Source organism: Sylvia atricapilla, chromosome 25 (genome assembly GCF_009819655.1).
Source record: "Sylvia atricapilla isolate bSylAtr1 chromosome 25, bSylAtr1.pri, whole genome shotgun sequence".
NCBI classification, from domain to species: Eukaryota; Metazoa; Chordata; class Aves; order Passeriformes; family Sylviidae; genus Sylvia; species Sylvia atricapilla.
In genome coordinates, this window is record NC_089164.1 from 1,992,083 (window position 1) to 2,012,496 (window position 20,414).

The following is a 20,414-nucleotide window of genomic DNA, read 5'->3' on the forward strand; positions in this document are numbered from 1 at the left end:
TTACTTTCCTTTCATGATTTTTAACATGTTATTTTATATTTTTATTATTTTATTAATATATTTCCTTTTCATTTTTTAAATTTAATTTTTAATTTTAAAATATTTTTTTTCCCCTTTTCTCCAAAAGCAGCTAATCCTTTCCAATAGAAATCCACGCAATACCCAGATCCCCCCTGTGGTATTTTAGTTAATTATTCAAATAATAAGAATATTCATTAGTTTCGTTATAAGCGCTAACTTATTACCGCCCTCTCGCGGGCTCTTTCCCTTGCCCGGAACCTTTCTGCGGGGCGGCGGGACGCGCCCGGCCCTTTCGGCGGGGCGCACCGGGGCTGCCCGCGGCGGTGCCTGATCCCCGCCCCCGTTCCCGGCCCCGCCGCCCGATCCCGGCCCCGCCGCCCGATCCCGGCCCCGCCGCCGCACCGGCAGCGAGCGGCGCCGCTCCCCGAGCCCACGGGAACGGGCGGGTGGAGCGGGGCCGGGAGGAGCCGAGAGCCGCGGCCGAGGAAAGCAGCGAGCGGTGGGTCAGGCGGACGGAGAGCAGCGGTGCTCGGGCAGGGCCCCGCGGGGTCCTTCGGCGACGGGAGCGGAGGGAGCGGGATCGGCGGCGCGATGAACCTGGAGCTGCTCGGTGCGGACGGGAGCGGGAGAGGGAATAGTGGGAGCGGGGCGCTGCGGGACCGGCAGGTGGCGGGAACGGGAATGGGAATGGGAATGGGAATGGGGAGGGAGCTGGGAACGGGGAGCGGCGGGGGCGGGACGGCGGCGCCACCAACCTGGAGCTGCTCGGTGCGGACGGGAACGGGGCCGGGGGCAGGCACGGGAACAGAGGGAATGGGAATGAGCAGGGGGCGGGAGGTGGAAGCAGGAGCGGGGCTGGAGCTCGGGAGCGGCGGGACGGGGCAGGACCGGGAGCGGGCTCTGCGGGGCCGCCTCTCGCTCAGCCGCCACTTTCCCCTTCCTCTGCAGAGTCCTTCGGCCAGAACTACCCCGAGGTAACCGCGCTCCCCTCCCGGAGCCTCCCCCGAGCCCTTCCCCGGCGGCGGCACCGGGTTTGCCGGGGTCCGCCCGGGTCCGGCCCGGGTCCGCCCGGTTTGCCCGGGTCTGGCCCGGGTTTGCCGGGGTCTACCCGGTTTGCCCGGGTCTGAGCGGGCGCGGGCGCTGCGCTGTCCCCGCAGGAGGCGGACGGGACCCTGGACTGTATCAGCATGGCCCTGACGTGCACCTTCAACCGCTGGGGCACGCTGCTCGCCGTGGGCTGCAACGACGGCAGGATCGTCATCTGGGATTTCCTGACCCGCGGCATCGCCAAGATCATCAGCGCCCACATCCACCCCGTGTGCTCGCTGTGGTGAGCGCCGGGAGCCGCGGGGATCCCGCCGGGATTCGCTCCCCGGGATGGGAAGGGAGGGCTGGGTTTGTGCCGGGGGTGGAGCGGCTTTGGCAGGGTTGGGTTGGGTTGGGGGGAAGGAGAGGAATTTTGGGGTTTTGGGGATCCTGGAGAGCTGGAGAGGGATTTGGGGTAAGGGATGGGTTCCCACTGCCGGGGTTGGGTGGGATTTTGGGAAAGGATTCTTCCCTGGGAGGGGCTGGGATGGAATTTCCAGAGGATCCGTGGCTGCTCCATCCCTGGGAGTGTCCAGGTTGGGATGGTGGGAGGTGTGGGAGCTGGGGAGGGATGGGATTTAAGCCTCCTTCCAACCCAAACCATTCCATGATTCCACGGTTTGTGTCAGGAATTGCATTTTCCCTTTCATTTTTTCCCTGCCTTTATTCCCTTTGGGCTGTCAGATTTCCCTCTGAGCTCCTTTTCCTCCTGACTGTGTTTTACCCATTTAAGAAATAACTTTATTGGGAATTCTCTGAGCTCTTTTTTCCCGCTGGCTGTGTTTGATTCCTGTAAGGAATAACTTTATTGGGAATTTCCTGAGCCCTTTTCCCCTGCCTGCTTTTCACCCTTTAAGGAATAACTTCATTAGGAATTCCCTGAGCTTCTTTTTCCCCTGGTAGCCTTTTAAGGAATAACTTTATTGGGCATTCCCTGAGCTCCTTTCCCCCCTGGCAGCATCCCAAAGACTAGCTCTGTTGGGAATTCCCTGAGCTCCTTTCCTCCCAGCAGCATTTGATTCCTGTAAGGAATAACAGGAATTCCCTGAGCTTCTTTCCCCTCCAGCAGCATTTCAAGGAATGACTTTATTGGGAATTTCCTGAGCTCCTTTCCCCCCTGGCAGCATCCCAAGGACTAACTCTGTTGGGAATTCCTGAGCCCCTTTCCCCCCTGGCAGCATTTCAAGGAATAACTTCACTGGGAATTCCCTGAGCTCCTTTTTCCCCTGGTAGCATTTTAAGGAATAACTTTACTGGGAATTCCTGAGCTCCTTTCCCCCCTGGCAGCATCCCCAGGACTAACTCTGTTGGGAATTCCTGAGCCCCTTTCCCCCCTGGCAGCATTTCAAGGAATAACAGGAATTCCCTGAGCTCCTTTCCCCCTGGCAGCATTTCAAGGAATAACTTTATTGGGAATTCCTGAGCTCCTTTCCCCCCTGGCAGCATCCCCAGGACTAACTCTGTTGGGAATTCCCTCCCTGTGCACAGCTGGAGCCGGGATGGGCACAAACTGGTCAGTGCCTCCACCGACAACATCGTGTCCCAGTGGGACGTCCTGTCCGGGGACTGTGACCAGAGGTTCCGCTTCCCCTCGCCCATCCTCAAAGTCCAGTACCACCCCCGGGACCAGTAAGTGTCCTGGGGTGCTCCCACTGGGATGGGGCTGCTGGTTTTGGGGGGTTTTCTGGCGTTTTCCAAGTGTAATTATCGGGTTTTGGGGGGTTCTGGTGGGGTTGGGGTTTTTAGGGAGGATCAGGGCGGGTGGAAGTTGTTGGAGATGGGTGGGGAAATGTTTCCTTGGGTTTGAAATTCCTGCACAGACTGGGAGATGGAAGGGAAATTAAAGTAGATCTGAACTTGCTGTCCAAGTACTGAAGATAAGACAACAAAACCAGAAATATTCTGAATTCCTCAGTCCAGCTCAATGCTTTTTTTTTTGCTCTAAACATGGAAATCCTTTCCCAAGATATCCTGGGTACTTCAGTCTATCTTGATCCTTTTTTTGCACTAAATGTAGAAATCCTTTCCCAAGATATCCTGATTCCTCAGTCCAGGTTGATGCTATTTTTGCTCTCCATGTGGAAATCCTCTTCCAATATATCCTGGATTGTTCAATCGAGCTCAATCCTTTTCTTCCTCTAAACAGGGAAATCCTTTCCCAAAATATCCTGAATTCCTCCATCCAGCTCGATGCATTTTTTGCTCTAAACATGAAAGTCCTTTCCCAAAATACTCTGAATTGCTCCGTCCAGCTCGATGCTAGTTTTTGCCACAAACAAGAATATGGATATAATTTCCCAAAATATCCTGAATTTCTCCATCCTGCTCAATCCCTTTTTTCCCCTCTCAAGCCGGGAAGCCTTGCCAGGAGCTGGCATTCCCAGATTCCCCGTTTTTCAGGAACAGGGTGCTGGTGTGCCCCATGAAGTCGGCCCCAGTGATGCTGACCCTGTCCGACTCCAAGCACGTGGTGCTGCCCGTGGACGACGACTCCGACCTCAACGTGGTGGCCTCGTTTGACAGGAGAGGGGAATACATCTACACTGGGAACGCCAAGGGCAAGGTCAGCCCTGCTCCTCGGGGTGCCAGTGGAAATTTCCCCTGGGAAGGGCTCTGGGAGTGCCCAGGGAGGGTTTGGGGTCCTGGTCCTTGAGGGGTTCCTGGAGGTGACACCGAGTGTTTAGAGTGAGGATTGGGGATCCCGAAGGGTCACGGGCTTGGGGAGAGGTTTGGGAATAGGTGAGGGGCACTGAGAGGGACTTGGGGCACAGGGAGGGCTTTGGGGAATGGGGACTGGCACAGGAGTGGATTTGAGGAGCAGGGATGGATTTAGGGAACAGGGATGGATTTGTGGAACAGGTGAGGGGCACAGGGAGGGGTATTTGAGAATAAGTGAGGGGCACAGGAAGGGGTTTGGGAATAGGTTAGGGGCACAGGGATGGATTTGGGGCACAGAGATGGATTTAGGGATTAGCTGAGGGCACTCTGACCTCAACGTGGTGGCCTCGTTTGACAGGAGAGGGGAATACATCTACACTGGGAACGCCAAGGGCAAGGTCAGCCCTGCTCCTCGGGGTGCCAGTGGGAATTTCCCCTGGGAAGGGCTTTGGGAGCACCCAAGGAGGGTTTGGGATCTTGGTCCTTGAGGGGTTCCTGGAGGTGGCACCGAGTGTTTAGAGTGGGGATTGGGGATCCCGAAGGGTCAGGGGCATGGGGAGAGGTTTGGGAATAGGGCACAGAGATGGATTTGGGGCACGGGGATGGATTTAGGGAACAGATGAGGGGCACAGGAACAGATTTGGGGAACAGGAATGGATTTGGGGTACAGAGACAGGCACAGATATTCATTTGGGGAACAGATGAGGGAACAGGGATTGATTTGGGGAACAGGGACAGGTACAGGAATGGATTTGGGGAACAGGGACAGGTGCAGAGCTGGCTGCAGGGTTTGAGGAACAGGTGAGGGGTTGGTTGATGATCCTGGAGGGCTTTTCCAACCTCAGGGATTCTGGGTTTTCTCTCTGACTCTGTTTATGACACATTTTTGGGGTGTTTTCCTGACATTTCTGTCTCAGCAGCTCCTGCAGCGTCCCCAGGTGGGCTCCCAGGGTTCTGTTTCAGGTGAAGCCACTGATTGTTCTCTGTCTGCTCAATCTTCAGATCTTGGTCTTAAAAACAGACACTCAGGATCTTGTTGCTTCCTTCAGAGTGACCACAGGGACCAGCAACACCACGGCCATAAAATCCATCGAGTTCGCCCGCAAAGGGAGGTGAGCACCTCCAAGGGCTGATCCCGAAACCCCAGAGAGCTCCTCAAACCACCCCTCAGAGTCCTTTCAGGATTTTTGCTGGTTTTTTTCAGTGATTTGTCCCCCCTTTTTTCCTGCAGCTGCTTCCTGATCAACACGGCCGACCGGATCATCCGCGTGTACGACGGGCGCGAGATCCTGACCTGCGGCCGCGACGGCGAGCCCGAGCCCATGCAGAAACTGCAGGACCTGGTCAACAGGTCGGGGACAGGGGAGGGGCACAGGAGTGGGTTTGGGGAACAGGAATGGGTTTAGGGAACAGGGGAGAGGAATGGGGATGGGTTTGGGGCACAGGAGTGGGTTTGGGGAACAGGAATGGGTTTGGGGAACAGGGGAGAGGAATGGGGATGGGTTTGGGGCACAGGAGTGGGTTTGGGGAACAGGAATGGGTTTGGGGAACAGGGGAGAGGAATGGGGATGGATTTGGGGAATAGGAATGGGTTTGGGGAACAGGAATGGATTTGGGGCACAGGAATGGGTTTGGGGAACAGGGGAGAGGAAATGGGGATGGATTTGGGGCACAGGGGAAGGGCACAGGAATGGATTTAGGGAACAGCAATGGGTTTGGGGAACAGGGAGGAGGAGTGGGAATGGATTTGGGCGATAGGAATGGGTTTAGGGAACAGGGGAGGGCACAGGGATGGGTTTGGGGGATAGAAATGGATTTAGGGAACAGGAATGGGTTTGGGGAACAGAGGAGAGGAATGAGGATGGATTTGGGGGATAGGAATGGATTTAGGGAACAGGGGAGAGGAAATGAGGATGGATTTGGGGCACAGGAATGGGTTTGGGGCACAGGGGAAGGGCACAGGAATGGATTTGGGGGATAGGAATGGATTTGGGGAGCAGAGGAGAGGAATGGGAATGGATTTGGGGGACAGGAATGGATTTAGGGAACAGGGGAGGGCACAGGAATGGGTTTGGGGTACAGGAATGGGTTTGGGGAACAGGGGAGGGCACAGGAATGGGTTTGGGGTACAGGAATGGGTTTGGGGAACAGGGGAGAGGAAATGGGGATGGATTTGGGGCACAGGGGAAGGGCACAGGAATGGGTTTGGGGGATAGGAGTGGATTTAGGGAACAGGAATGGGTTTGGGGAACAGAGGAGAGGAATGAGGATGGATTTGGGGGATAGGAATGGATTTAGGGAACAGGGGAGAGGAAATGGGGATGGATTTGGGGCACAGGAATGGATTTGGGGGATAGGAATGGATTTAGGGAACAGGAATGGATTTGGGGAGCAGAGGAGAGGAATGGGAATGGATTTGGGGGACAGGAATGGATTTAAGGAACAGGGGAGGGCACAGGAGTGGGTTTGGAGTACAGGAATGGATTTGGGGCACAGGTGAGGGCACAGGGATGGGTTTGGGATACAGGAACAGGGAACAGGGACAGGTTTAGGGCACAGGGGCAGGAACAGGGATCTCTGCTCCTTTTCCTTGGGTGTTCAGCCACTGGAAGAGACTCCAGGGGAATTGTCAGACCCCAAAAGCTGTGGGACGTTTGGCCAACACCCTCAGGGGTGGACTGGGGAGGGATTTTGGGTGGTCTGGGGATTTGGATCAATGATCCTGGTGGATCCTTTTCCACTGGGGGTTGGATCAATGATCCTGATGGATCCTTTTTCAGTGGGGATTTGGTTCAATGATCCTGGTGGATCCTTTTCCACTGGAGATACTCCCTGTGGAACACCCAGCGTGGCTGAGGTGATTCCTCATCCCACACCACGCCATAAGCACACAAATTCTCCGAGATTTACCCAGAACACCTTTAACCTTAAACCCAGAGCGGAGGACGACAAAAAAACAACCCTCAAGACAAAACCACTCAACCCCAAATCCCTGTTTTTCCCTGGCTGCAGGACTCCCTGGAAGAAGTGCTGCTTCTCAGGGGACGGGGAGTACATCGTGGCAGGCTCTGCCCGGCAGCACGCTCTCTACATCTGGGAGAAGAGCATCGGCAACCTGGTGAAAATCCTGCACGGGACCCGCGGAGAGCTGCTGCTGGACGTGGCCGTAAGGGAGCCCCCAGTGCTGGGGAGGAGGAATCAGGGAAACATTATCCATATGATCGCTTAGCAAAAGATTCTGAAAATATGAAACCTATAATGGGGATAGAAATGAAAGCTGACTGTGAGTTGTAGGGTACTGAGTCTTAGTTACTATAGAACCTGAAAACAATGGTCTAGCTGGAGGAGAATCCCTTTGGATTGAACAATCCCTTTCTGCTGGCTCAGGGATCCAAAGGTCAATGCAGCAAAACAGAAAAGTCTAAAGAGTAGTTTTTAGAGTTTAAAATATAACACAGTTTGGTAATGTAGGAGTTCTTATAGGCTGTATGTAGTTTCTATAGGATTTTGTGTCTTGTGTTGGTTGGTCACTGAAAATTAGAATATTCATCACAAAAGGAGATATAATGGATTGTAACAAAGACCTCGCTCTCTTACATCCTCCGACTCTTCTTCCCGCTGCTCTTCACTCACTCTCACCCTTCCTCTTCCCCCTACTCTCACTCTGCTGCTCTCTCCCCCTGCCCTTTGCTCTCTCACTCCCTCCTCTCTCAGCTCTCACCTGCTGTTCTCTCTCCTTCTCTCTTTGGGGCTCCCCTCCAGCCCAGGCTGGTGCCTGAAGGCAGGACCCTTTTACCCCAGACCCTGCAATAAACCCACATGTTCTAGAATATACAGATTGGCAGAATTCCTTATCCCAGCCGCCCGCAGATTCCCCTACACCCCAGCTCTCTTCCTCCTCCTCTTCCCTCCTCTTCCTCCTCCTCTTCCTCCTCCTCTTCCTCCTCCTCTTCCTCCTCCTCTTCCTCCTCCTCTTCCTCCTCCTCTTCCTCCTCCTCTTCCTCCTCCTCTTCCTCCTCCTCTTCCTCCTCCTCTTCTTCCTCCTCTTCTTCCTCCTCCTCTTCCTCCTCCTCTTCCTCCTCCTCTTCCTCCTCCTCTTCCTCCTCCTCTTCCTCCTCCTCTTCCTCCTCCTCTCCTCCTCCTCTTCCTCCTCCTCTTCCTCCTCCTCCTCCTCCTCCTCCTCCTCCTCTTCCTCCTCCTCCTCCTCCTTTCCTCCTCCTCCTCCTCAAAACGCCGTGATTTTGTTTGTTAATTAAGATTTTTTGTGTATTTTTTCTTTTCCTCTCTCAGTGGCACCCGGTGAGGCCGATCATCGCCTCCATTTCCAGCGGGGTGGTTTCCATATGGGCTCAGAACCAGGTGGTGAGTGAGGGTTTGGGATCTTCCCCTGGGGAGGAGGCTGGAGATTTTTAGGCTTTTATGGGATTTTTTTCTGGATTTTTTTTAATCCCTTTATGGGAATTTCCTTGATTTTTTTTTTAATGGGAATTTCCTTGATTTTTAAAGCCATTACGGGATTTTTCTTCATTTTTCATGCCTTTCTGGAATTTCTCTTGATTTTTCAGGCTTTCATGGGATTTTCCTTGATTTTTAATGTTGTTTTTTTTTAAGGGGAATTTCATTGAGCTTTAATGCCTTTATGAGATTTCCCTTGATTTTTAAGGCTTTTTTTTAAATGGGAATGTCGTTGGTTTTTAATGCCTTTATGGGATTTTCCTTGATTTTTAATGCTCTTTTTAATGGGAGTTCCATTGTATTTTTTAAGCCATTATGGGATTTTTCTTCATTTTTCAGGCTTTTATGAGATTTTCCTTGATTTTTAATGCTTTTATGTGGTTTCTTTGATTTTTAATGCCTTTCTGGAATTCTCCTTGATTTTTCATGCTTTTGTGGGCTTTTCTTTGATTTTTCATGCTTTTATGGGCTTTTTTATTTATTTTTAATGCTTTTCATATTGGGATTTTCCTTGATTTTTGCTGCCTTTGTGGGATTTCACTGAGACTGCAAAACCACAGAATAATTCAAGTTGGAAAACCCAATTCCCAGCTATTCCCAACTCTCTCCCTTATCCCCACATCCAGATTTTAACCCCCTCTGGGATATTTAATTCCTTGGAATTCCAGGAACCCAAAGAACCCAGCGCTGTTTGCATAAACTAAAAACTCCTTTTTTTCCCATATTTTATTTTATTTTATTTTATTTTTTTAGGAAAACTGGAGCGCTTTTGCCCCGGATTTCAAGGAGCTGGATGAAAACGTGGAGTACGAGGAGAGGGAATCGGAATTCGACATCGAGGACGAGGATAAGAGCGAGCCAGAGCAGACAGGTGCTGCCCAAATATTCCCAGAGAATTCCCAGAAAATTCCCAGAGAACTCCCAGGGAGTTCCCCAAAAAATCACAGAGAGTCCCCAAAGAATTCCCAGAGTTTTCCCAAAGAATTCTCCAAATATTCCCAGACAATCCCAAAAGAATCCCCAGAGAATTCCCAAAGAATACGCAAAAAATTCCTAAAGAACTCCCAGAGAGTTCCCAAAGAATTCCCAAAGAATTCCCAAAAAATTCCCCCCAAATTCCCCAAGAATTCCCAGAGAATTCCCAGCCTCCCTGGGATCCTGCAGGCCCCTCCTGGCCACTTGGTGGTGCCCAAAATCAAGGAAAAACCAAAAATCTTGGAATGTGAAAAACGTTTGGAATGAGGATTATTCCCAACTCTCATTAGCAGCCTTTAATGCTTCCTATTAAAGTACTTCCCATAATTGGATTAATTGGATTTTAGCAATGTTTTATGTTTTAATGTGAATTATTTCCAGTTTGTGTTCTGCTTTAATAGGAAATGGTTTATTTTTGTGCTGTAATGAAATATTTTAGGTTTGTTTTGTGCTTTAATATGAATTATTTTAAGGGTTTTTTTTGGTGATTTGATATAAAATATTTTAGGGTTTTTTTCCTGCTTTAATGTGAGGTATTTTAAGTTTGTTTTGTGCTTTAATAGAAAATAGTCAAGTTTGTTTTGTGGTTTAATATAAATTATTTTAGGGTTTTTTTGTGCTTCTGTAGGAGATATTTTAATTTCCTTTTCTCCTTTAGTAGGAAATGCTTTAGTTTTGTAGTTTTGTGCTTTAATACAAATTATTTTAGGTTTGTTTTGTCCTTTAATAGGAAATATTTAAGGTTTGTTTTCTGCTTTATCAGGATTTGTTTTAGTTTTTTGTGTTTTAAAAGGAAATATTTTAGATTTTTTCATGTGCTTTGATATGAAATATTTTAGATTTATTTTCTGATTTGATAGGAGATACTTCAAGGGCCTTTTGTGCTTTACCAGGAAATATTTAAAGATTTTTTTTGTGCTTTAATACGACTTACTTTAGATTTATTTCGTGCTATAATAGGAAATACTTCAGATTTGTTTCGTGCTTTAACAAGAACCTTTTCAGTGATTTTTTTTTCCTGCTTTAACAGGAAACATTCCAGGTTATTTTTTGCTGTGGCAGGATCCACTGCAGGTGTTTTTCCTGCCTGTAATTCCCGTTTTTCCCTGGCTGCAGGTGCGGATGCTGCAGAGGATGAGGAGGTGGACGTGACCAGTGTGGATCCCATCGCCGCCTTCTGCAGCAGGTGCCCAAACCCTGAGCCCAAAACTCCCCAGGAGAGAGTCATGAACCTCTGCTGGACAGTCCCTCTGTAAAACAAACAAATTCCCTTTCCAAACCGTGGAATTCCCTGAACAAATCGCCAAAATTCCCTCTAGAAACCACGAAATTCCCGAAACAAATCTCAAAAATTCCCTCTAGAAACTACAAAATTCCCTAAACAAATCCACAAGATTCCCTGAACAAATCCCCAAAATTCCCTCTAGAAACCACAAAATTCCCTAAACAAATCCCCAAAATTCCCTCTAGAAACCCCAAAATTCCTGTTATAAAACCCCAAAATTCCCTAAACAAATCCCCAAAATTCCCTCTAGAAACCACAAAATTCCCTAAACAAATCCCCAAAATTCCCTCTAGAAACCCCAAAATTCCTGTTATAAAACCCCAAAATTCCTGTTATAAAACCCCAAAATTCCCTAAACAAATCCCCAAAATTCCCTCTAGAAACCACAAAATTCCCGAAACAAATCCCCAAAATTCCCTCTAGAAACCCCAAAATTCCTGTTATAAAACCCCAAAATTCCCTTTAAACATTCCTCTTATAAACCCCAAGGCTCCCTTTATAAAACCCAAAATTCCCTTTATAAACCACAACATTCCCTGGAAAAAATGCAGCGTTCCCTTTAGAGACCACAAAAATCCCTTTTAACATTCGCATTATAAAACCCAAAATTCCCTTTATAAACCACAGCATTTCTTTCACAAAACACAACATTCCCTTTATGAAACACGAATTTCCTTTTTACAAACCACAAAATTCCCTTTACCACCCCCACCATCCCAGTGCCAATTCCCAACAATCCCAACGTTCCTTTCCTGGCAGTGATGAGGAGCTGGAGGATTCCCAAGCCGAGGTGGAGGATCCCAAGAAGAATCCCCAAATCCCCCATATATATACAAACCCCCAAATCCCCTTATAAACCCCTTAATAAACCCCATAAATCCCAAATCCCAACAATCCCAACATTCCTTCCCTGGCAGTGACGAGGAGCTGGAGGATTCCCGGGCCCTGCTGTACCTGCCCATCGCTCCGGAGGTGGAGGATCCCGAGGAGAATCCCTACGGGCCGCCCCCGGACGCGGTTCCCGGCTCGCTGCCCGACGAGGGGCTGGGCCCCGACAAGAAACGTCCCAGCTCCTCGGACGGGCCCCAAGTGCCCAGGAAAAAACCCAAAACCACCAACATCGAGCTCCAGGGAGTCCCCAACGACGGTGGGTCCCCGGGGATCCCAGCCCAAAAGGGGTTTGGGGCGTTGGGAGGGATTCAAAGCCAAGAGTTTAGGGTTTTAGGAAGGATTCAATCCCATGAGTTTAGGGGTTTGGGGCCTTGGGAGGGATCCTGTTCTAGGATTTCAGGGGTTTGGGGTGTTGGGAGGGATCCAGTCCCAAAGGTTTTGGGCTGTTGGGAAGGATCTCATCCCAAGGGGTTTGGGGTGTTGGGAGGGATCCAAGCCCAAGTGTTTAGGGTTTTAGGAAGGATTCAGTCCCAAGCTTTCGAGGTTTTGGGGCTTTGGGAGGGATCCTGTCCCAAGATTTCAGGGTTTTTTCCATGGATTTCTCTTGGCTTGGAGGTCCACATTTTACCCCACACCTCACCCCAAATCCCCATTTTCCCCCATACAACTCCCCCCATAACCCCATTTTTCCACATTTCCCCCCACAACTCACCCTATTTTGCCCCCATTTTCCCCCATAACTCACCCCAAAACCCCATTTTTTCCACATTGTCATCCACAACTCACCCCATAACCCCATTTTCTCTGCATTTTCCCCCCATTTCCCCCATAACTCACCTCATAATCCCCATTTTCCCCCATAACCCCATTTCCCCCACAACTCACCCCATAACCCCATTTTCCCCCCATTTTTCCCCCATAACCCCATTTTCCCCCCATTTCCCCCACAACTCCCCCCATAACCCCATTTTCTCTGCATTTTCCCCCCATTTCCCCCCATGACTCACCCCATAATCCCCATTTTCCCCCATAACCCCATTTTCCCCCCCAACTCACCCCATAATCCCCATTTACCCCCATAACTCACCCATTTTCCCCCCATTTCCCCCACAACTCACCCCATAACCCCATTTTCTCTGCATTTTCCCCCCATTTCCCCCCATGACTCACCCCATAATCCCCATTTTCCCCCATAACCCCATTTTCCCCCCCAACTCACCCCATAATCCCCATTTACCCCCATAACTCACCCATTTCCCCCCATTTCTCCCCATAACTCACCCCAAAACCCCATTTTTCCCCCATAACCCCATTTCCCCCACAACTCACCCCAAAACCCCATTTTTCCCCCCTCTCCCAGAGGTGCACCCGCTGCTGGGCGTGAAGGGCGACGGTAAATCCAAGAAGAAGCAAGCGGGCAGGCCCAAAGGATCAAAAGGTAAAGACAAAGATTCTCCATTTAAACCGAAACTCTACAAAGGGGACAGAGGTTCTTTGCCTCTGGAAGGAGCAGCCAAGGGCAAAGTGCCGGCGGAGCTGGGCCAGCCCCTGACAGGTAAGGAACTGCTGTCACCTCCTTGGTGGCCTCGCTTTGTCACCCCTGACTCTTGAAAGCCTCAGCAACTTCCTAAAATCCTTCTCTCCCCACTCGGCTGCTGGCAAGGAGAGGCAAAATTTGAATTTTTTAGGGATTTTTCTCTATTTTTTTTGGGTAAAGTTGAGTTCTGCACGTGGGAGAATGAAGGGGGATTGATTCTGCGTGTGCTGCACGTGGAGGGGTTTGGTGGGTGCTGAGGTGTTCCTAAATTAAAAATAAATTAAAATTTTTTTATTCTTTCAGTTGCTTTCCCTCAGCTCCTGCAGAAATTATAAAATAGCTGAGTTTTTTGGGGAAAAAATGAGGGATTTCGCAGGTTTGTGGGTGCTGAGGTGTTCCTAATTTGAAATTATTTTTATTCCTTCAGTTGCTTTCCCTCAGCTCCTGCAGAAATTATAAAATAGCTGAGTTTTGGTTGATTTTGGGGGGGAAAAAAATGAAGGATTCTGTAGGTTTGTGGGTGCTGAGCTGTTCCTAAATTAAAATTATTTTTATTCCTTCAGTTCCTTCATTCCTTCCCTCAGCTCCTGCAGAAATTATAAAATATAATATTAGGGGGAAAAAAATAGAAAGGATTCCACAGTTTTGTGGGTGTTTAGAGCTGTTCCTAAATTAAAATTATTTTAATTCCTTCAGTTCCTTTAGTTCCTTTCCCTCAGCTCCTGCAGAAACTATAAAATATAATATTAGGGGGAAAAAATAAAGAATCCTGCAGTTTTGTGAGTGCTGAGCTGTTCCTAAATTAAAACTGAATTCAATTCCTTCAATTCCTTCTCCCAGCTCCTGCAGAAATCAGAAAACATCTGAATTTCAGTTGATTTTTTGGGGGAAAATGGGAATAGGGAAGAATTTTGCAGTTATTTCGTGACATGTTTTGTGTCATTGACAGAACAGAGGGGAAAAGGAGCATCAAAAATGATTTGTTGGGGGAAAAAAAAACCTCTGGGATAAAATCCAGGAGCTGCATTTCCTAATCCCAGCTCTGCTGCAGCCCTTGAATTCAAGTTTAATTCGAGTTTAATTTGAGTTTGATTCGAGTTTGATTCGAGTTTAATTCCAGTGTGATTCAAGTTTGACTTTAATTTGAGTTGGATTCCAGTTAAATTCCAGTTGGATTCCAGTTAAATTCCAGTTAAATTCCAGTTAAATTCCAGTTTAAACTCCAGTGCCTGCACAGCAGGAGAAATTTGGGATTTTCCTCCTTCACAGTTGCTGCAAATAGGGAAAAATCAGAATTTTCCCCTTTTTTTTGCCTTATTTTGCTGCAGGACACCTCTGTTGACTCCCAACAATGATCTCAAACATTTCCCATTATCCAATTTCCCTTCTTTTTTTTTGGGAAAAGCTCCTCCAGGCCCAGCACAGAGAGCCCAATTTTGACTGCAGTAATGATTTTTTTTAAAAAATATTTTAATCCAGAACTCAGGTCTGGGATAAAAACCAGCTCCAAAGATGGATTTGATGGATCAAATTTTGCATTTCCTTGATTCCAGCAGCTGCTGCTGTGGATTTTAGGCTTTGCCAGGAGGGATTTATTCCCTCTTTTCCCCCCCTCTTCCTGCTCAGCTCCTCGGTGTTGCCTTGTCCTGATCCTTGTTATTTCCAGGATTTTTGGTTTTCTTATGGAAAAAAAAAAAAAAAAAAAAACTTTGGGAATGTTTCTGCCTGGAAAAATATCCAGGATTGGAACAACCTCGGGTGGGATTTGCCTCAGGAGGGGCGGAATTTTTGGAGGATTTTCTGAGTTTTTTGGGTGTTTTCAGAGATGGCAGAAATCCTCCCAGGGCTGGTGTGGAGTTCGTTAATCCCATGTTAATTCTTGCTTTTATCACTGCTAATTAACATAATTAACACCGGAAATGTGGAAGGATCATGGCCTGGAAGCTGAACTTGGAGATTTCCAAGGAGAATTCCAATCCTTGGCTTCCAAACTGGGCTGGATTTTCCCTGCTGGAGGGGCTGGATGAGCAGGGGGTGCTCTCAGAAAAAACGCTTTGATTTTTAATTAATGTTGAATTTTTAAATTAAGATCAAATTTCTAATTAACACTGAGTTACTGGGGGGTGCTGACTGTAGCTTTGTACTCAGCTGCTGTTCCTAATTCCTTGTTTTCTGTGGAGCTTGGAGTTCCTTTCCCATTCCCAATCCCTCTGGAATGTTCCAGATCCAGCAGCAGAGCAGCCAAACTCCTTTCCTGGTTTTTTGTCCTTTTCCAGCCCTTTTTGGAAGGATTTTGGTGTGGATTTGCTGTTGGTGCAGGAAACTGGGATTTATTTCCCTGCTTTCGGCTCGGGATGAGATTCCTGAGCCAACCTGGGAATGTCTTGTCCTCAAAAATGGCTTTGAATTCAAATTCCACTCGAAATTTTCCCATCAGCTGGAGGTGGCAGAGCTCCCTAAAATCTGCTTTTAGGCTTTGCTGGCTTGGGATGAAGGGAAATAGGGAAAAAAAAAAAATTCCTGCCTGGAATGGTGAGGAGTTCCCAGAGGAATCCCTGGAAGTGTCCAAGGATTGAGGTTGGAGCATCCTGGGATGGTGGGAGTTGTCCCTGCCCATGGAACAGGATGGGATTTAAGCTCCTTTCCCACCCAAACCGTGGCATTCCATGGAAAAATTTCCATGTTTTCATGGAATTCCTCACCCTCCTGCAGCCCTGGGAAAGAATCCATCCCAAACCCACGGAATTCCATGGAATTCTCTCTTTCCTTCCTTCTCTTTATGGCTGCTACCTAAAAATTCCCAAAATTTTGGGGCCCCCCAGCTTTTCCTCGGGGTTCCTGCACATCTCAAATTCCCACGGAATTTGGATCCAGGCTCCCTTTTCCCATCCTGGCTGCACAGAGTGGGAATTCTGTGAGTTCTGCTGCTTCCTGCAGGAATTAACCCGGGGCTGCAGCAGAGTTTTCCTGGAAAAATCTGTGGGATTTCCACATGGGATCTGCATTAATATATAATATTATAATGTATAATAATATATATAATCCCTGGGAGTTGGAATTAATTCTCTTGTGCTGGTAGAAAATGTTAAAATCAGGGTTTTTTTGGTGTTAAAATCAGATTTTTGTGTTGATCTCAGCTTTCAGCCTTAAAAAAAAGAAAAAAAAAAAAAAAAAAAGAGGAATTTCATCATTTTGACAGTTTGGAGTAAAATCCTGTGCTCTGGTTTCACCCAGGCTTAGGTGGGGCCTTATTTCCTTGGTTTTTGCTGGGGAATTTTGGGAATTAGAAATCATTTGGCACCAGGTAAGTTTGAGGATAAAGGATTTCTGATTCTCCCAGAATCTCAAATAAAAATCCCAGAGCTGCCAACGAGCAGCCTCTTGGTGCTGAAATACCATTTTTTTTCTTTTTTTAGCTACAGAATCTCTCCCATGTATTTTTTTTTTCCTGCATTTCCCATTAATTTTTTTTTTCCTGCTCCTTTTCGGGGCTCTCTGGTTTCTGGGAGCCTCTGGATGGGGCTGGACACTCATTTTTCCATCTCTGCTCTCTTTAGCAGGTGGTGCAATCTCAGAGTTGCTATGAAGACTCTTCCCTTCTCTTCCCTGTCTCCTTTTCCTCTCTTGGCTCCCCCAGTGTGGAAAAAAACAAAACAAAACAAACCACAAAAAAAAAAAAAAAAAAAGCCCGGCTGGAATTCTCAGTCAGAACTGGCACAGACTGAATTCCATGGATTCAGGGAGTGGTTTTGGGGCAGGAATGACTCTGGAAGAGGGAGCAGCTTCCGTCCTCCTGCTGCCTCCCCACGGATCAGGCACAGCTTGGCACGGACAAGGCTCGGACTGAGCTCCAGCTGGGAATTGTGGTTTTTTTGGGATGACAGATCCCTTGGACCCCTCCAAGCCACTCCAGAGAACCTCTCCACCTTTATCTCCCCCCCCAAAAAAAAAAATCCCTCTCATCATTCCCGGATGGAAGAACCAGCCCAGAGTGGGACTTTGGATTCCTGACTGTGTCCTGTTAAAGTCTCCCTTTTCCAACTGGGAATTCACTGGAATTCCTAAATTCTCCTGGAGCTGCCCAGCTTTTTCCCTGGCTGACAGGATCAGGGCAGAGCCGCTGATCCCAGCCCGCATTTTTGGGAATTTCCGGTGGGATGTGAGGAGCTGAGGCCCCTCTGGAATCTGCCTTGGGTTTGTGTTGATTTTTCCCGCTCTGCCAGTGGCAGAAGAAGCAGCTTTAGGTAAAAAAACCCTCATTTTCCAATGTATGGTTTGGTTTTTTTCCCAGCCTGTGATTCCCAAAGCTCTGCTGGAATTCCTTCATGCCCTTTCCAGTGGTTTTGTTCCTTCTCTTCCCTGGGAAATGCTCCTCCAGGAATATCCAGGCTCCTCCTTCACCAGGAGATAAATCAAAAAAACAATTTTTTTTTTTTTTTGTTTTGCTCAGAACTGAAGCAGAACTTTTCCAAAGGGTTTCTATTTTTCTGGGTTAAAAATGGAAGCTGGCAGCTCGTTCCCAACCTTTTATTCCTTCAGGATTCCCTGTTGGAATGGGAATGGCACTTCCTCTGTCCAGCACCCACAGCCTGGCACCTCTTATCCCACACCAACATCCTGATAAGAGGAAATTTCATTCCTAAATCCTTTTTTTTTTTTTTTGGTTCCCAGACTTTGGAGTTTCATTGCCCTCGGCGTTCCCCTGGGTGGAATTATTGGGATTATCAGGAGGTATTTAAATTTCCTGGGTGTCCTGCAGACATTAAAAGCAGGAAGGGAGTTGTAAAGTGAAGCCAGAACTGTGCAGATAGGAAAAAAAAAAAAAAAAAAAAAAGAGGAGAGAGAAAACATTTAGAAATCAGAGGTTTTGAAATTCTTCAAAACTCGACGTTTTCATTCCCGGCTTTGGGGACATTTGGGTTCGTTTCGGGGAAATTGATGACCACGAGTGTAAAATTCCTTTTTTGGTGGTTGTTGTTATTTTTGTTTGTGGGGTGACTCTGCCGTGCCAAACCCTCCCTGGGCGTGGGCCTGAGCCCCCAGATTCCAGGAGCACAGGCCAAGGCTCTGCAGGTTGGATTAAGGCTGGGATTCACCCCAGACTCGGCGTTCCCTGTGTACAGTGTAAATGCCCTGCCTTGGTTTATTCCCATCCTTCTGTTATTTCCTGCTTTATTCCCGTCCTTATTTTATTTCCTGCCTTTATTCCCGTCCTTATTTTATTTCCTGGTCTGTTTCCATCCTTCTTTCCCACTTTATTCCCGTCCTTATTTTATTTCCTGCTTTATTCCTATCCTTATTTTATTTCCCACTTTATTCCCATCTTTATTTTATTTCATGGTTTGTTTCCATCTTTCTTTCCTGCTTTATTCCTATCCTTCTTTCCTGCTTTATTCCTGTCTTTACTTTATTTCCTGCTTTAGTCCCATCCTTATTTTATTTTCTGCCTTTATTCCCGTCCTTATTTTATTTCCTGGTTTCTTTCCATCCTTCTTTCCTGCTCTATTCCTATCCTTTCCTGCTTTATTCCCGTCCTTATTTTATTTCCAGCTTTAGTCCTGTCTTTATTTTATTTCCTGCTTTGTTCCTGTCTTTATTTTATTTCCCCCTTTATTCCCATCCTTATTTCCTGGCCTGTTCCCATCTTTATTTTATTTTCTTTCCTGGTTATTCCCGTCCTTATTTTCTTTTCCAGTTTGTTCCCATCCTTATTTTCTTATCCCAGTTATTCTCATCCCTATTTTATTTCCTACTTCGTTCCCATCCTTTTTTTCTTACCTGCTTTATTCCCATCTTTATTTTATTTCTCACTTTGTTCCCCATCTTTATTGCATTTCCTGCTTTATTCCCATCCTTAATTTCTTTCCCGGTCTGTTCCCATCCTTATTTTATTCCCTGGTTATTCCCATCCTTATTTTATTTCCCGATTTATTCCCATCCTTATTTTATTCCCTGGTTTTGTACGATATCGGGTCAGCTCCTGCAGCGCTGGTGGTTCTGTGTTTGTAAATAAAGAGGTACCTTCCATTTCCTAAAACCCACGGGTAAATCTTGGCTTTTCCATGGAAATTTGGGCGTTTCTGTGGTGCTGGGATTTGGGAATCTCAAACACGCCGTTTTGGGGGTTTTTTTAGAGTGTTTTTGGTTGGTTTTATTGAAGAGAGAGGAGTAAATCTGGAGTAAAACCAAACACTGAGTGCTCAGAGAATGGAATTCCCAGAGAATTCCATCCCTGGAAGTGTCCCAGGCCGGGCTGGGTGGGGTTTGGAGAGTGCTGGGATTATGGGATGACTGGGATTTGAGGTCCCTTCCCACCCAAACCAGTGTGGAATTCCCAGATCCCCAAGAGCACTCGGAGCCAGGCTGGGAATGGGGGTGGAAAATCCTCCTGGAGCTTTGGGAATTCTCCAACTTAAGGATTGCGAGGAAGGGAAATGGATCCCGATGTTTGTCACGTGCAGGAGAACTGGGCAAACCCAAATCCCTGTGGGAATCCGGGGATGCCAGTCAGGAGACTGATTATTAGGGATGCCTTTTCCATGAAACTGCCGTCAAAAACTATGGAGAATGTGGTTCCATAAAACTGTGGGGGTTTCCTCCATCAAAAATCCTGGATATTCCAGGGAAGAACACTTCAGCAGTGAATTGGTTTTTTGGGATGTTTGAGCACCTCATGGATCCCACTGGAATCTCCTCTCTGAGCATTTTCCTGGGATGACAGCGTGGGAACGATTCCTGTGGATCCATCAGAGGAGGTTTGGGGTCGGATCCCTCAGGATTGAGGGCTCTGGGAGCTCTCCCAACTGCTGGGGCTCCTGCCAAGGCTGGGAATTTTATCCAGGGTCTCACCTGGAGCTTCCAGATCTTCCAGAGCCTCTCCTGGAGCTTCCAGAGCCTCTCCTGGAGCTTCCAGAGCTTCCAGATCCTCTCTTGGAGCTTCCAGAGCCCTCAGCTCTCAGGATCTGCTCAGCCTCCCCTGAGGGTTCTTCCGTGGAATGTTTGTGTCCCGACTGTGACATCAGAGCCGCTCCCATGGGAACAGCTCCAGGGCCTGGTGTGGGCACGGAGCTGACCCAGCTCAGACCACCCTGGATTCCCATGGATCAGCCCGAGTAGAGGTTGGAATGCTGGGGTTGGATCTGGGGAATGCTCCAGGCCCCGGGATGTGTTTGTATAAATCAGGATTGGTCGGGGCCTCTGTGAGGAATTGGGGTTTTGGGGGTTCCTCACGCTCCACAGCGTTATTTGGGGGATGCCAGCAGGAATTCCTGCTGGAAATTTGGAGTTTGGTGGGAAAATGAAGCTGGAGCCGCTCCTTTTCCAATGGAAATCCATCTGGAATAAAACCCATCTAAAATAACGTGGGAAGTCTTACAGAGAGGGGAGAATTCCACTCTGGAATTGCCCAACACGCCCCAAACTGATGGAATTTGGGCAGAGTTGGATTGGATCCAATGGATCAGAACATCCTGCTGTCCTGCTCGAAGGGCACTCCCGATGGAATTC

General features: G+C 47.9%; 2 protein-coding genes across 6 annotated transcripts in view; one reads left to right on the top strand and one right to left on the bottom strand.

The window, feature by feature from the left end:
• Positions 1-20,414, bottom strand: part of CNTN2 (contactin 2) — a 141,761-nt gene that overhangs the window by 98,765 nt on the left and 22,582 nt on the right. The gene's annotated exons all lie outside the window — the stretch shown is intronic.
• On the top strand, positions 378-18,945 carry RBBP5 (RB binding protein 5, histone lysine methyltransferase complex subunit). 5 transcript variants are annotated; one of them, XM_066335599.1, is made up of 14 exons: positions 378-631; positions 970-995; positions 1,179-1,351; positions 2,596-2,736; positions 3,508-3,670; positions 4,768-4,877; positions 4,997-5,116; positions 6,778-6,931; positions 8,056-8,127; positions 8,974-9,091; positions 10,312-10,381; positions 11,398-11,627; positions 12,732-12,926; positions 16,466-18,945. In XM_066335599.1, exons 1-14 carry the CDS (start codon positions 613-615, stop codon positions 16,492-16,494), a joined length of 1,620 nt encoding a protein of 539 aa, XP_066191696.1. In that variant the 5' UTR covers positions 378-612; the 3' UTR covers positions 16,495-18,945. The 5 variants fall into 5 exon arrangements, with proteins under 5 accessions (XP_066191696.1, XP_066191697.1, XP_066191700.1 ...); XM_066335600.1 differs by having other exon boundaries at positions 16,469-18,945; XM_066335603.1 differs by having other exon boundaries at positions 12,732-12,809.

Bases quoted from the DNA above. Each gene is read 5' to 3' on its own strand.
- RBBP5 (XM_066335599.1), top strand. The intron at 4,878-4,996 runs GTGAGCACCTCC...TTTTTCCTGCAG, and splicing joins GAGTTCGCCCGCAAAGGGAG to CTGCTTCCTGATCAACACGG. The intron at 5,117-6,777 runs GTCGGGGACAGG...CCCTGGCTGCAG, and splicing joins CTGCAGGACCTGGTCAACAG to GACTCCCTGGAAGAAGTGCT.